This window comes from Schistocerca piceifrons, chromosome 7, assembly GCF_021461385.2.
Source record: "Schistocerca piceifrons isolate TAMUIC-IGC-003096 chromosome 7, iqSchPice1.1, whole genome shotgun sequence".
In the NCBI taxonomy this organism is placed as follows: domain Eukaryota; kingdom Metazoa; phylum Arthropoda; class Insecta; order Orthoptera; family Acrididae; genus Schistocerca; species Schistocerca piceifrons.
Window position 1 is genome coordinate 283,559,166 of NC_060144.1, and position 16,138 is coordinate 283,575,303.

At 41.2% G+C, this 16,138-nt stretch overlaps 1 protein-coding gene across 2 annotated transcripts in view; it reads right to left on the bottom strand.

Moving 5' to 3' along the window:
* Positions 1 to 16,138, bottom strand: part of LOC124804755 (phosphatidylinositol 3-kinase catalytic subunit type 3) — a 93,740-nt gene that overhangs the window by 67,774 nt on the left and 9,828 nt on the right. For both annotated transcript variants that reach the window (XM_047265063.1, XM_047265062.1), the window contains exon 8: positions 4,649 to 4,834. In XM_047265063.1, the coding sequence (XP_047121019.1) occupies positions 4,649 to 4,834 (186 nt within the window). The remainder of the gene's footprint in view (positions 1 to 4,648; positions 4,835 to 16,138) is intronic.

The window sequence follows — 16,138 nt, forward strand, 5'->3', positions numbered from 1 at the left end:
ACCCATGTTGACTGTGTGTCAATAGACCATTTTCTTCGAGGTAATTCATAATGTTCGAACACAATATATGTTCTAAATTCATGCTGCATATCGACGTTAACGATATGGGCCTGTAATTTAGTGGATTACTCCTACTACCTTTCTTGAATAGTGGTACAACCTGTGCAACTTTCCAGTCTGGGTACCGATCTTTCGCCGAGCGAACGGTTGTATATGATTTGTAAGTATGGAGTTAATGCATCAGCATACTCCGAAAGGAACCTAATTGGTATACAGTCTAAACCAGAAGACTTGCTTTTATTAAGTGGTTTAAGTTGTTTCACTACTCTGAGGATATTTACTTTTACATTACTCATGTTGGCAGCTGTTCTCTACTCGAATTTTGGAATATTTACTTTGTCTTTTGTGAATGCATATCAGAAGGCTGTGTTTAGTAACTCTGCTTTGGCAGCACTGTCTTTGACAGTATCTCCATTGCAGTCATGCAGAGAAGGCATTGATGGCTTCTTACCACTAACATACTTCACATACGACCAGAATCTCTTTGGATTTTCTGCAAAGTTTCGTTGTGGAAACTATTATAGGCATCTTGCATTGAAGTCCGTGCTAAATTGCAAGCTTCTGTAAAAGATCGCCAATCTTGGGGATTTTGCGTCAGTTTAACTTTGGCATGATTGTTTCATTGTTTCTGCAACAGTGTTCTAACCCGTTTTGTGTACCAAGGAGGATCACCTCCGTCATTTGTTAATTTATTTGGTATAATTCTCTCAATTTCTGCCGATACTATTTCTTTGAATACAAGCCACATCTGGTCTACACTTATATTATTAATTTGGAATGAATGGAGATTGTCTCTCAGGAAGACGAAAGTGAATTTTTATCTGCTTTTTTGAATAGGTATATTTTTCGCTTATTTTTCGAGGATTTGGGGATTACAATATTCAATCTCGCTATGACAACCCTGTGTTCACTAATCCCTGAATTAGTTTTGATGTTCATTATTAACTCAGGATTATTTGTTGCTAAAGAGGTTAAATGTGTTTTCACAACCGCTCACTATTCGCATGGGCTCATGAACTAACTGCTCGAAATAATGGTCAGAGAATGTGTTTAGCACAATTTCGGATGATATTTTGTGCGTAACTCCGGAATTAACATGTATTTTTGCCAACATATCGAGGGTAAATTAAAGTCACTACCAACTATTATCGTACGAGTCAGGTACGGGTTTGAAATCTAACTCATTTTGTTTGAACCTTTCAGCAACTGTATCATTTGAATTGGGAGGTCGGTAAAAGTTTCCAATTATTATTTTATTCTGGTTGCCAACAGTGACCTCTGCCCATACTACCTCACAGAAAGTATCTACTTCAAATTCGCGACAAGTTAAACTACTTCTGACATCAACAAACACGTCACAGCCAACTGTGTTTAGCCTATCCCTTCAGAACACTGTTAGGTTCTTCGCAAAAATTTAGGCTGAGCTTACATCCGGCTTTAGCCAGCTTTCAGTGCCTATAATGATTTGAGCATCAGTGCTTTCTATTAGTGCTTGGAGCTCTGGTACTTTCCCAACACAGCTATGACAATTTACAGCTGTTATACCAGTGGTTCCTATATCTATGTTCTTCCTGTGTTGAGCCTGCACCCTTTGGACTGAAGCCCTTCTTGTGTTTTGCCGACACCCTCCAACCTAAAAACTGCCCAATCCACACCACAAAGCCCCTGCTACCCATGTAGACACCTCCTGTGTATAGTGGATAGCTGACCGGTTCAGCGGAACCTGAAACCCAACCACCCTCTGGCGCAAGTCGAGGAATCTGCAGCCTACACGGTCGCAGAACCGTCCGAGCCTCTGATTCAGACCCTCCACTCGGCTCTATACCAGAGGTCCGTAATCGGTCCTGTCGACTACGCTGCAAAGGGTCAGCTCTGCTTTCATCTGGAAAGCAAGACTGGCAGTCTTTACCACTTCTGTTAGCTGCTCGAAACCAAAGAGAGAATCTCTTCTGATCCAAACTGACACACATCACTGGTACCGACATGAGCAACCACCTGCAGTTGGCTGCACCCTGCACTCTTCATGGCATCCGGGAGGACCCTTTCCACATCTGGAATGACTCCACCCGGTACGCACACGGAGTACACACTAGATTATTAATCATGTAACTCTTATTTTCATTAAATTCATCAGAAGAACTAGTCCAGCCTGGCATTCCTAGTAGGTCAGGTATGAGAACTTCCTTACTATCAACATGAACTACATTTAATTTTGGTTTTACAGATTATACAGTTCCATTCAGGTCTCTCAAAGAGCAAGGAGGTCTTGTGGAGTATCACCTCCAATGCAATCAGAAATGGCTGTGTAACAATTTCAGTGTGGCGGTTGCCACTGTCAAAGCCATCCCCCCTTCCCCCATTTGTGGAGTATAGCTCACTTCAAGACTGATGCACTTCTATCATCTTTATTGATACAAGGGGTCCATGAAAATACCACTGCGAGATAGACAATGTTTCACCAGTGTACCAAATGGTCATTGATTTATACCCAGTGTTTGTGATGGTAATGAGATGGTAGAATTAACTAACTCTCCACTAGGTTTATTTATTACTGTAATAGTGATACACTTAACACTAACACATTTTAATGAATCAAATAAAAGATGTCAATATAATAGAGGGAAACATTCCACGTGGGAAAAATATATCTAAAAAGAAAGATGATGAAACTTACCAAACAAAAGCGCTGGCAGGTCGATAGACACACAAACAAACACAAACATACACACAAAATTCTAGCTTTCGCAACCAATGGTTGCCTCGTCAGGAAAGAGGGAAGGAGAAGGAAAGACAAAAGGATATGGGTTTTAAGGGAGAGGGTAAGGAGTCATTCCAATCCCGGGAGCGGAAAGACTTACCTTAGGGGGAAAAAAGGACAGGTATACACTCGCACACACACACATATCCATCCACACATACACAGACACAAGCAGACATTTGTAAAGGCAAAGAGTTTGGGCAGAGATGTCAGTCGGGGCGGATGTACAGAGGCAAAGATGAAGTTGAAAGACAGGTGGGGTATGAGCGGCGGCAAATTGAAATTAGAAATTAGCGGAGATTGAGGCCTGGCGGATAGCGAGAAGAAAGGATATGCTGAAGGGCAAGTTCCCATCTCCGGAGTTCTGACAGGTTGGTGTTAGTGGGAAGTATCAAGATAACCCGGACGGTGTAACACTGTGCCAAGATGTGCTGGCCGTGCACCAAGGCATCCTTGAACCATTACACCAACAACCTAAAAACAGCTTTTGCATCCCGTAACTACCCTCCCGACCTGGTACAGAAGCAAATAACCAGAGCCACATCCTCATCTCCTCAAACCCGGAACCTTCCACAGAAGAACCCCAAAAGTGCCCCACTTGTGACAGGATACTTTCCGGGACTGGATCAGATTCTGAATGTGGCTCTCCAGCAGGGATACGACTTCCTCAAATCCTGCCCTGAAATGAGATCCATCCTTCATGAAATCCTCCCCACTCCACCAAGAGTGTCTTTCCGCCGTCCACCTAACCTTCGCAACCTCTTAGTTCATCCCTATGAAATCCCCAAACCACCTTCCCTACCCTCTGGCTCCTACCCCTGTAACCGCCCCCCGGTGTAAAACCTGTCCCATGCACCCTCCCACCACCACCTATTCCAGTCCTGTAACCCGGAAGGTGTACACGATCAAAGGCAGAGCCACGTGTGAAAGCACCCACGTGATTTACCAACTGACCTGCCTACACTGTGAAGCGTTCTATGTGGGAATGACCAGCAACAAACTGTCCATTCGCATGAATGGACACAGGCAGACAGTGTTTGTTGGTAATGAGGATCACCCTGTGGCTAAACATGCCTTGGTGCACGGCCAGCACATCTTGGCACAGTGTTACACCATCCGGGTTATCTGGATACTTCCCACTAACACCAACCTGTCAGAACTCCGGAGATGGGAACTTGCCCTTCAGCATATCCTTTCTTCTCGCTATCCGCCAGGCCTCAATCTCCGCTAATTTCTAATTTCAATTTGCTGCCGCTCATACCCCACCTGTCTTTCAACTTCATCTTTGCCTCTGTACATCCGCCCTGACTGACATCTCTGCCCAAACTCTTTGCCTTTACAAATGGCTGCTTGTGTCTGTGTATGTGTGGATGGATATGTGTGTGTGTGTGTGCGCGCGAGTGTATACCTGTCCTTTTTTCCCCCTAAGATAAGTCTTTCCGCTCCCGGGATTGGAATGACTCCTTACCCTCTCCCTTAAAACCCGTATCCTTTTGTCTTTCCTTCTCCTTCCCTCTTTCCTGACGAGGCAACCATTGGTTGCGAAAGCTAGAATTTTGTGTGTATGTTTGTGTTTGTTTGTGTGTCTATCGACCTGCCAGCGCTTTTGTTTGGTAAGTTTCATCATCTTTCTTTTTAGATATAAATAAAAGATGTAATTTATTTGGCAAATTATTTAGTACATAATCTGATTAAGTATTGGCTTACCATCCATTTGCACAGTTTTGACAATTAATATGCATTTGGATACAGACTATTAATACGCAAATCACAGGCCACTGAAAACTTCTCACAACAAAAACCTAGAGACATTGTAGCCCACAAACTTACCTCATCAGGAGCCTGCTGTAATCTGCCAACTGAATAAGATCTTACAGCGGGGTGGGTAAAATTGGGTCCCAAAAGTTCCAGCGCATCTTCTACATCCATAGGTGCCCACTGTTTCAACATATCTAAGGCCTGACGTGCTTCCACATTCAGTTTCCAATTTACACACTTAAGGAATTTTGTGAGTGCCTGCAAATAAAAAGTTAGTTAGCTTATGGATTTAAACATAAAACAAATATTGACTAGTGACAATAGGGTGAAGGGAAATGATGTAGATATTAAACACAAAAACTTGTCTAATCTGTGTGAATGCATGGTCTCAGAATCTGAATTAATACAATGAAAAGTATGGGGGATGCGGACATGCAAGAAAGAAAATTACAGACATTATGTTGAAATCAGTATCAGTTACATGCTCTTATGAAAATTCTTCTTCCATTACTCAGATTCACCACACTGGGGATAATGTGCTTTCATTATGACACAAATTAAAAGATGATTCAGTAATATGTTGGCATATCTTCAGTCATATTTATACTCAACGAGTTTCACCTGGCCTGCCACCTAAATCCTTCCATTTGCAGGTGGAATAGGGAGCAAACTGAATTCTGATAGCACCTGTAGAAGATCTCTGCATTATAAACGCCACTAAAAAGTTCGCAGTCCACCATCTATGAAAGTGTTTTCACCACCCTATAAAATTTTGCAACACTGAAAAATAATTACACTGAATCAGTTATTTCATGTTTCTAGAGGCACCTATCTTTTGTTGAATGCAGTGTTATTTAACTCACAATATAGTATTTGCAAAATAAATTGTGGAAACAGATAAGTTTAGAAGGCACATTTAATTGAGAATGTCAGCAGCTTTGGGAAGTTTCACATTTTTAAGCAGGGGTACCACTGTTGCTGGCCAGCCTTCCCCTTCCCCTTCTTCAGTCTGAAGACTCGTTTGTTGGAACTCTCCAACTACTCTAGCCTGCAGAGGCCTAGTTATCTGCACTGCAACCTACATCTATTTGAGCCCGCTTACTGTACTCATTCTTTGGTCCTTCTCTACAAATTTTTACCCCAACACTTCCCTCCATTAGTAAACTGACAATTCCTCCATGCCTTAGGATGTGTCCTGTCAGTTGATCCTCAAGCTGACATAAATTTCTGTTTTAAGTCACAAAAGAATTGGCTGTGAGTGGACATTGATTAAACTCAATGGGGAAAGTTGAACATTTGTGCCAGTCCAGGAGTTGAACCCAAGTCTCCTGCTTACTAGGCACAGATGCTCTGACCACTTAGTCATCTACATCTACGTCCATGCTCCTCAAGCCACCTGATGGTGTGTGGCGGAGGGTACCTTGAGTACCTCTATTGGTTCTCCCTTCTATTCCAGTCTCATATTGTTCGTGGAAAAAAGGATTGTCGGTATGCCTCTGTGTGGGCTCTAATCTCTCTGATTTTATCCTCATGGTCTCTTCGCGAGATATACGTAGGAGGGAGCAATATGTTGCTTGACTCCTCGGTGAAGGCATGTTCTCAAAAATTCAAAAAAGCCTGTACCGAGCTACTGAGTTTATCTACCATCTCTGTAATGCTTTCACGATTACTAAATGATCCTGTAACGAAGCACGCTGCTCTCTGTTGGATGTTCTCTATCTCTTCTATCAACCCTATCTGGTACGAATCCCACACTGCTGAGCAGTATTCAAGCAGTGGGCGAACAAGTGTACTGTAACCAACTTCCTTTGTTTTCGGATTGCATTTCCTTAGGATTCTTCCAATGAATCTCAGTCTGGCATCTGCTTTACCGACGATCAACTTTATATGTTCATTCCATTTTGAATCACTCCTAATGCCTACTCCCAGATAATTTATGGAATTAACTGCTTCCAGTTGCTGACCTGCTATATTGTAGCAAAATGATAAAGGATCTTTCTTTCTATGTATTCACAGCACATTACACTTGTCTACACTGAGATTCAATTGCCATTCCCTGCATCATGCGTCAATTCGCTGCAGATCCTCCTACATTTCAGTACAATTTTCCCATTGTTACAACCTATCGATATACCACAGCATCATCTGCAAAAAGCCTCAGTGAACTTCCAATGTTATCCACAAGGTCATTTATGTATATTGTGAATAGCAACGGTCCTATGACACTCCCCTGCAGCACACCTGAAATCACTCTTACTTCGGAAGACTTCTCTCCATTGAGAATGACATGCTGCGTTCTGTTATCTAGGAACTCTTCAATCCAATCACTCAATTGGTCTGATAGTCCATATGCTCTTACTTTGTTCATCAAATGACTGTGGGGAACTGTATCGAACGCCTTGCGGAAGTCAAGAAACACGGCATCTACCTAGAAACACGGCATCTACCTGGGAACCCGTGTCTATGGCCCTCTGAGTCTCGTGGACGAATAGCGCAAGCTGGGTTTTACACGATCGTCTTTTTCGAAACTCATGCTGATTCCTACAGAGTAGATTTCTAGTATCCAGAAAAGTCATTATACTCTAACATAATACATGTTCAAAAATTCTTCCCTTGTTCCATACATCAATGGAATGAGAAGAAATCCAAATACTGGTACAATGGGACATACTGCCTGACGTGCAGCTCATGGTAGTTTGCAGAGTATAGATGAAGAAGCAGATAAAGTCTTTTGAAGATACTATCCAACCTGTTCAACTTCTCTTCAGTGTCCTTTGCTGTGTCTGACAGAAGTATAATGCCAAAATTAAATGTTTTTATTGCTTCTCCCTGAACTTTTATTTCCTCTTCATATTTCTTCTTGCGTTTCTTACAGCCTGCACAAGTGCACAGTGTATAGACTGTAACTCTGGGACAGGCTACAACCCTGTTTCTCTTCTCAAACACCACTTCCCTTTCGGATCATTCAACCCTCCTAACCACTGTCTAGTTTCTGAGTAAGATTTAAAACTTTCGCTCCCTGAACTGAAGGGGTCAGCAGACAAAAGTGCCAACCCCAAATTTAGCAAAGGTTAGTCTGATCACCTTATCTGCTGTATATTCGAATGCACCACATGCCAGGAAAAAGTAATTCCATATGCACCAATATCGATACCTATCAAGAACTCAAAATCCACTCTTCACTTGACTCCCTCGATTTGATCCCTGCTATCTTCAGAATATCAAAGAATGTATTCAAAATAGTAATCGACAGCAATCAAAATTCTTTTATCCATTTAGGTAATAATATGTCTTTACATGCTGTACAAGCTATTTCTGGTTTAGAATGTATTAAGTACACCTCACACAGGGAATCGTGGCTAGAGCTTTACCCTTTTAATCCTAAATTTTGATGGATAGTCAGCAGTTTTGGCAATAACACAGTGCTCTGCACATCGATCCTAACATGGATTTGGTAAAGTTGGTTTTTAATCTTCTGTTGCTGTTGTTGTGGCCTTCAATTCTGAGACTTGTTTGATGCAGCTCTCCATGCTACTCTATCCTGTGCAAGCTTCTTCATCTCCCAGTACCTACTGCAGCCTACATCCTTCTGAATCTGCTTAATGTATTCATCTCTTGGTCTCCCTCTACAATTTTTACCCTCCGCACTACCCTCCAATGCTAAATTTCTGATCCCTTGATGCCTCAGAACATGTCCTACCAACCGGTCCCTTCTTCTTGTCAAGTTGTGCCACAAACTCCTCTTCTCCCCAATTCTATTCAATACGTCCTCATTAGTTATGTGATCTACCCATCTAATCTTCTAGTAAGATTGTTTTACTGTAATTCCTTGGTGCAAATAGTATGTGTCTTGCTATTTTATGACCCATTTTGTTATGTATTTCAGAATCTGGTCTGATGATCACTGTATAACAACGAAAATCAGCAATTCAGAATGAGATTTTCACTCTGCAGCAGAGTGTGCGCTGATATGAAACTTCCTGGCAGATTAAAACTGTGTGCTGGACCGAGACTCAAACTCGGGACCTTTGCCTTTCGTGGGCAAGTGCTCTACCAACTGAGCTACCCAAGCACCACTCACACCCCATCCTCACAGTTGGTAGAGCACTTGCCCGCAAAAGGCAAAGGTCCCGAGTTCGAGTCTCGGACCGGCACACAGTTTTAATCTGCCAGGAAGTTTCAAAATCAGCAATTACTAGTAAAATAAATTTATTGTGTTTTGAACTGATACTGCACTGAATGTTAAATACAATCGATGTTCAAGTATTCTGCTAAAAATTCTTACTGCAAGAGATTCCCAGGAGTAGGACTGACTTTTTGAAGCTACTTATACAGTGGGGTAGGTTAAAGGTCCCAGATATGACATCCTGCAGCCATTCTTCCTGGTGGGCCCTTATTTAGGAATAATCGACATAAAGCAATGTCAAAATTCCTTGTGGATCACTCTTTCCAAGCATTAATCCAAACTTGCGGGGTCTGCTGCCCTTGTGGATCACTACAACTTTTAAAATTGTGCTGAAATGGCAAAGAGTGCCATAGCATGGTGATTAAGTTAGTGGGTTGGTATGCAGACTGTTGTGGGTTTGAATCCTGTCTGGTGCAGTACTATTTTATTTTAATTTTTCATCTTATCTGGAAAGACTGCGATCATTTTTATTCTACTAGTTGGCTTACATTTTTTCTCATTTCTTATCATTTGCTTCATCATTTTAATCATTATATTAGTTGCTTTTGCTCTCTTCTTTACTTCCTTTTATTCACTTAACGGCCCCTTGATTTTTAATTATTGTTATATATTTACATCAATTTATATTCTTTTTTGTCCTTTTAAATTTTTCATTTAAGTCTTCATCGGTGTTCTTTTTCTATGGTGTGAAAAGAATTTATGTTTCAAATGTTTATATAAATACTACCATAAAAAATTGCCATTTTGCAGTGAAAAATTTTTGATGCCACTACATGGCCAATACAAACAGATCCTTTTGTCTTAGGTTGTTAACCAATAAACCAGTATTTTAAAATGTTTAAATATTATTATAAAAAATATTTAAAATCATGAAAACAACCATTCCTAATGACAAAAGAATAAAGTGAAGTAAGAAATGGAAGGAAATAAAAAGCTGATAGGATTACTGAAATGATGCAGCAAAGGATAAGAATGAAGGGAATGATATTTAAATCAACTAACTGAATAAACAGTCACTGCAGTTATTTTGATTAAGATGTAAATAAAAAAGCAGTCTCCACCCAACAGTATTTGAACCACAACCTTCAGAATACCAATCCAGTAACTTAACTGCTACACTACAGTGCCATTCTGTAATTCAGTACTATTTTAAAAATTGCAATGGATCAAAAGAAATTCTGAAAGTATTTTTTGATGATTACTCCCAAACAAGGGCCCTCCACGATGAATGGCTGCAGGGTGTGTTACCTGGGACAAATTTACTCCACTGTTCAAGTGGTTCCCAGAAGTCTATCCCATCCCTCAGGACCTCTCCTTAAACATTTATGTTGGTATTGGTCACTTGGGGGGCCAAGCCACACATAATATGTATTTTCACAAATGTTATCTTGCTGCAGGTGAAGGAGAGGAGGATTTGCCAGAGTCTGCCTTTCTCCAGCTTCTCTTTCCTGTCTTACACAATACTGTTTGAACAGCTCATTGAGTCATGCAAGTATTTTGATTTTCCAAGTGCTGACAGTTAGCCCAAATCCGTAAGACACGTTCGTGAAGCAGCTGACAGAGGCTTACTGTTCACTAAAAGTCAAGCATCAAAGCTGCACTTAATTCCCAAAATGCTGTTTGTAGATATTTCAGAGGCTGCCAAGCACAGGACAGGACAGAAAGCATGTGTACGACTGTGGCCTTGTTTCAGCCTAACTGTTATTGGGAATTCTTCAGAATACAGAAATGGACAACTGATACCCATTGTGTGCTTTCTAAGGAATTCAACTAAGTGTGCAGGCATACAAAGTGTTCTGGAACTACCCACATACCACCTTTAGGTACAGGGTCTAAGACTTATTCTATGCAACTGAACACTATGAATTAAAACTACTAAGGCACTATTTGCACTTCTTTTGCAACTGTATGATGCAGATTCAAAGCTAGCTTTGGAGGAGGGAAATCAACAATTCAGGGAGATTCTCTCTCCCCCCCCCCCCCCCCAACAGATCCCAAAGCAAAATTTTAGCTAAGATTTTTCTTATGGGGGAAAGTGCAGAAACATCATGATGACAGCCACATAGTACAATAAATTTTCATAAATGTAGTGATTTAATGGCAGTTTTCACTTCAGATAGTACTGCATATCAAAAACACAAAAGATTGTCCTCCTGGATAATTGTCCACAGAGAGAGAACTTACTGGGCCAGATATTTTACTTGGTTTCAAAGTTTTGAGACCTTTGCCAACTAGTTGGAGCTATTGCAGCTATCCATTGTTAAGAAAGTTACAGTATGTACTTCACTTGTAATGTAATTCTTGTTGAAGGAAAAATAGCTCCACAGATCCTCTCTTCCTCCTCCTCCTCCATAAAATTTGTGGCCTCTGGTTCCAGATAATGCACTACTTTTTTGCCACCCATTGTTTCAAATTGCTCTTTTTGTCTGACAGTGTTACAGCTCTTTAAAATGTGTTCTTCACTCCAGAAGATGGATTCCGAGCAAAGCATACAAAGGCTTTCCTTTTGGCATTGAAGAGAATTAAAAGCACAACATTGTTTTCGTCAAACCAGTCTTAAGTTTCCCTTTTGATTAAGCCAATAGTCTTTTCTCCTGTTCTTCAACAATATTTAGAGAGTAGCCCATTCCAGCTTCACCTCCTTTGTGCAGTAATAGAGGTGCAAGTCAGTAACTCTATTTGAGAGTCTTTGTATTCAGCAGCAAGATACAATCCAATTTTTGAGGTATAAAATTCCCTCCTAGAGCAATTTGTGAAGCTCATGATTTACAAATAATCTATGATTACTTACAAGGAGTTTGCAGTCTCTTCACTGCCAATGTTCCTTGCAGTTTTTGTGAGGACGAAGATGGGCAGACATCATGTGACGACAATTTGTAAGGTACCAGCGTATTCTGGTTACTGTACCAGACGTTAGTGATAAAGGAGCTCATACTCAGCACAAAATCCCATATGCAGTAGTCCATTACGTACTACTAATATTGCAAAGTAATAAGATTTTTCCTCCATAGGAGTGCTTAGATAGAATGTTTAGTTGGGTGCTGAAATGATCCTTCTAACTATTATATTGTTGGCATGATTTTAAGATTATCTCAGCTTGCCAAAAACAGATATACATTCTGATGATGCAGCCATTAAGAACCAAAGCAAAGTTATCACCAGCTGATCTGCAGATGGTTATTTGACTAAGCCTTATTTGCACTTGTACTTTATGTTTAGAGGGCAGTCTGTTAGCCATTGGAATGTGTGTCATGTTGGGATTAATAAAATCGACCAAGTGTTTCCGGTAGAGTTACATCCGGCACAATCATTACAGAGCTGCTTTATATAACACGTCATTAATTTGCAAATTAAGTATATAAGCTTGGCAGTTGTTTTTTGTGAGAGTACTTCATCTTCCAAAGAAGACACCTGGCTTTTTCTATGCAATTTAAATTCTTATTATCTCCTTTGATGTGGCTTTTACTTCATCCTTCTCCTGTTGAGGAACATGGAATAACTAATTCCAGTTGTTCAGCTTTGCCCTGTAACTTCATACTTCCATAGACAGCAAATAGAAAACATTTATGAACAGCACATGCTCTACACATTTACATTGTTTAGCAGTCACTAAACAACAATTCTTACAATCATCACACTGAATGAGATACTGAGGTTATTCATTAAAGAATACTTTTACATAATAACAGTCTGGTGTTAAAGCCATATTCTCTCAAACAATATACTACTATAAGTCTTATGTGCAGAATGAAAAACTTCATAATTTTCACAAAAAATTGTGCCATACAACCTATTTTCAGAATCAATAATCGAAGTCTTATTACTAATAGAATCTGACAATACAACAGATTATTTATTATCCTTTAGGTAATTACTATGCTTTTTGCCGTTAACTGTTAAGGTTTATTTAATGAACTACCCTTTAATCTTGCATTTCTGTAGGTGTACATTCATTCACTCTGTAGCAATGTAGTTGCTCACAGAACAGCCAGATACATAGCTCATTAACACATCAGCATCCATTGTTAACACACCAGGATGGTAGCAAGTTGCCTACCTAGGATTCTGTCTGCTTTTATAGTTTACTTCTTCAGTTAGTCTTCCTAAGATGGTTAGAATGTGTGCAGGCTGTGTGTGATGCAGGAGGAGCTGGCTGCAATTCACAAACAGCAGAATGCGTTTTTCCCTATGGTCACCCACATTTTGGCTGCTGCCTCAGAGTGTAGTGGTGGTGGAGAATCTTGAGCGTTGCATGGGACATCTCGGGTGTCGCTTGTTTTGTGCACAGGCTCGGTTTCCGAGACATTCTAGTGCACCCGATGCAGTTGATCCGACCTCGCAGCAGAGTGCGTGGCTGTGGCAGGTGGTAATGTGATCGCTTCATTAGAAGCTGAGGGTCAGTGAGGGGACTGGCTGCCTGGTGGTGGTGGTGGTGGTGGTGGTGGTGGTGGTGGTGGTGGCGAAGGGGGGGGGGGGGAGTTTACTAGTTATCTGGAGCTCCAATATTAGGCAGATAGTGTTCAGGGCTAGAAAGAAAGCCAATGTGCACTCGGTATGTATGCCGGGGGGCCTCATCCAACATGTGGAGGCGGCCTTGCCATTGGCTTTCGAGTGTGCAGGGTGGAGTCATCTGCAAGTTGTGGCTCATGTCGCCACCAAGGGATGCCTCTTGCTTGGATTCGAGGCCATCCTCGGTTCATACATGTGGCTGGCGGAGATGGTTAAGACTGCAAGCCTCACACGTTGGGTGCAAGCCGAGCTGGCAGTTTGCAGGATTGTTCCCAGTGTTGATCACAGTTCTTTGGTTTGGAGGGCCTCAGGCAAAGGCTTGTTCAACTCTGTGACTGTCTTGGCTGCAGATTTCTAGACCCACATTATCGTGTGGGGATTTGTAGAACTTCCCTTGCTAGGTCAGTGTGCACCACACAAAGGAAGCAGCTACTTGGGTAGCAGAGTATTTATGAAATGCACATGAGGGGTTTTTAGGCTAGACAGTAGTGTGAGGTGCTCTGATGAACACTAAAGTTGATATGCATCAAGGAAAGTCAGACCACAATCAGAGTACATGCAGAATGAAATTTTCTGCTCTACTGTGGAGTGTGTGCTGATATTAAACTTCCTGGCAGATTAAAACTGTGTGCCGGACCGAGAATCGAACTGGAGACCTTTGCCTTTCATGGGCAAGTGCTCTACTGACTGAGCTACCCAAGCACAACTCACGCCCCGTCCTCACAGCTTTAATTCCACCAGTACCTCATCTCCTACCTTCCAAACTTTACAAAAGCTCTCCTGCAAACCTTGCAGAGCTTGCACTCCTGGAAGAAAGGATATTGCGCAGACATGGCTTAGCCACAGCCTGAGGGATGTTTCTAGAATGAAATTTAATTCTAGAAACATCCCCCAGGCTGTGGCTAAGCCATGTCTCCGCAATATCCTTTCTTCCAGGAGTGCAAGTTCTGCAAGGTTCGCAGGAGAGCTTTTGTAAAGTTTGGAAGGTAGAAGATTAGGTACTGGTGGAATTAAAGCTGTGAGGATGGGGCATGAGTTGTGCTTGGGTAACTCGGTCGGTAGAGCACTTGCCCGTGAAAGGCAAAGGTCCCCAGTTTGAGTCTCGGTCCGGCACACAGTTTTAATCTGCCAGGAAGTTTCAGAGTATACGCACTTCGACTGTCAAAATTTTATCAGTAAACTGTTGAAGTACTCATAATAATTGAAGTACTCATAATAAAGTTCCCAAGTTCGCTGCCCTCCAGGAAGTTCTCATGCTCCAATTATTCTCGGGGCCAAGAACTGGCTCAAACCAGAGGTGTAAGGCTCTCAGATGTTTACCGAGTCATAGAACACACATCGGAAAGACAGATTAGAGGAAATAGGAGTGGGAGTATTCATTACAGTAGACAAAAATATTGTCTCTATTGAGGTGAAAGTTGAGAGTGACAGTGAGGTTATCTGGTCGTTTATAACATGTGTAGATGAAACTAAGTTAATTTTTGGATATTTTTAATGGCTACATGACTCCACTGACAGTTCTAGAGTCAGGTCAAAGTGGAGGCATTGTTGGTGGTTGGTACATTTGATACGAATTGAGCCATCTGACAGGTGGAGATTAACATCTAGGAAAGTGGCTCATTGAGTTGAGAAGGACGAGATGAAGTGGATTTGGGAACAGGTGTTAATAATATGGAGGAAGGAATGCAGGTTGTCTTTTCCACAAATCCAGATCATGAAAATGTCAGTGAATCTACACTTCACAAGGGATTTTATATGTTGACTGGAAAGGAAGGACTGTTCCAGATGGCTCTAAATAAGGTGGTATAGGAAGGTTTCATGCGAGTACCCATAACAGTACCATGATTTGTTTATATGAGGATGTGTCAATTATTATTCACAATTTAGTTATATTTTTGTTTATTTTGGTAGTAATGTCGTTTTACATCGATGACACATGCTTTGTTTATTTGTTGTTATATCTTTGCAATTTTCAAGCTGCTAGGTTAGTTTCCTTATCGCTGCCATGCTGTTGATCATGGCTGCTCCGCTGTCTAATTGCACGAAAGAAGAGCAATGTTCAGTGATCCGTTTTTTGTGGTTGGAATGCGTATCAAGAACCAAAAGCCATCAGAGACTTTTGGTACAGTATGGGAACAGTGTTTTGTCACAACAGAGTGTCTATGAATGAATTTAAAAATTCCGAAATGGTCACACAAGTGTTACACATGATGAACCGTTTACTGCCACAAATTAAGAAACCATTGAACGTTCACGTGAAATGATTCTCTTAGACAGAAGATTAACTATTGACGAAGTGGCACATCGTCTGCAAATTAGTCGCTGTTCTGTCTACGAAATCATCCACAACAGACTTGGGTTTCATAAAGTTTGTGCAAAATGGGTCCCAAAACAACTCTCACAGTTGCATAAACAAACATGCTTGAACATCTGCAAAAAAACATTTGGATCACTATGGTAATGAAGGGGACAACTTCTTAGACAGGATGATTACTGGTGATGAAACATTGATCCATCATTATGAGGTGGAGAGTAAGTGGCATAGTATGGAATGGAAACATCCCACACTGCTGAAACACTCCAGAAACTAAAATTTGAAGTACTGGATCATCCTCCATATAGTCCTGATCTTGCCCCTTCTGATCATCGCTTGTTTGGTCCACTCAAACAGGCATTAAGAGGCCGTCAATCTGCCTCAGATGAAGCGGTGAAAGAACCAGTGCATTCGTAGCTTGCAGCTCAACCGAGTATCTTATTTTGGGAGGGCATCAGGAAGCTTGTACAATGATGGACCGAGTGCGATGAAACGCAAGGAGACTATGTCGAAAAATGATGCTCTTTTAAGTTTCCTATTTGATTACAATAAA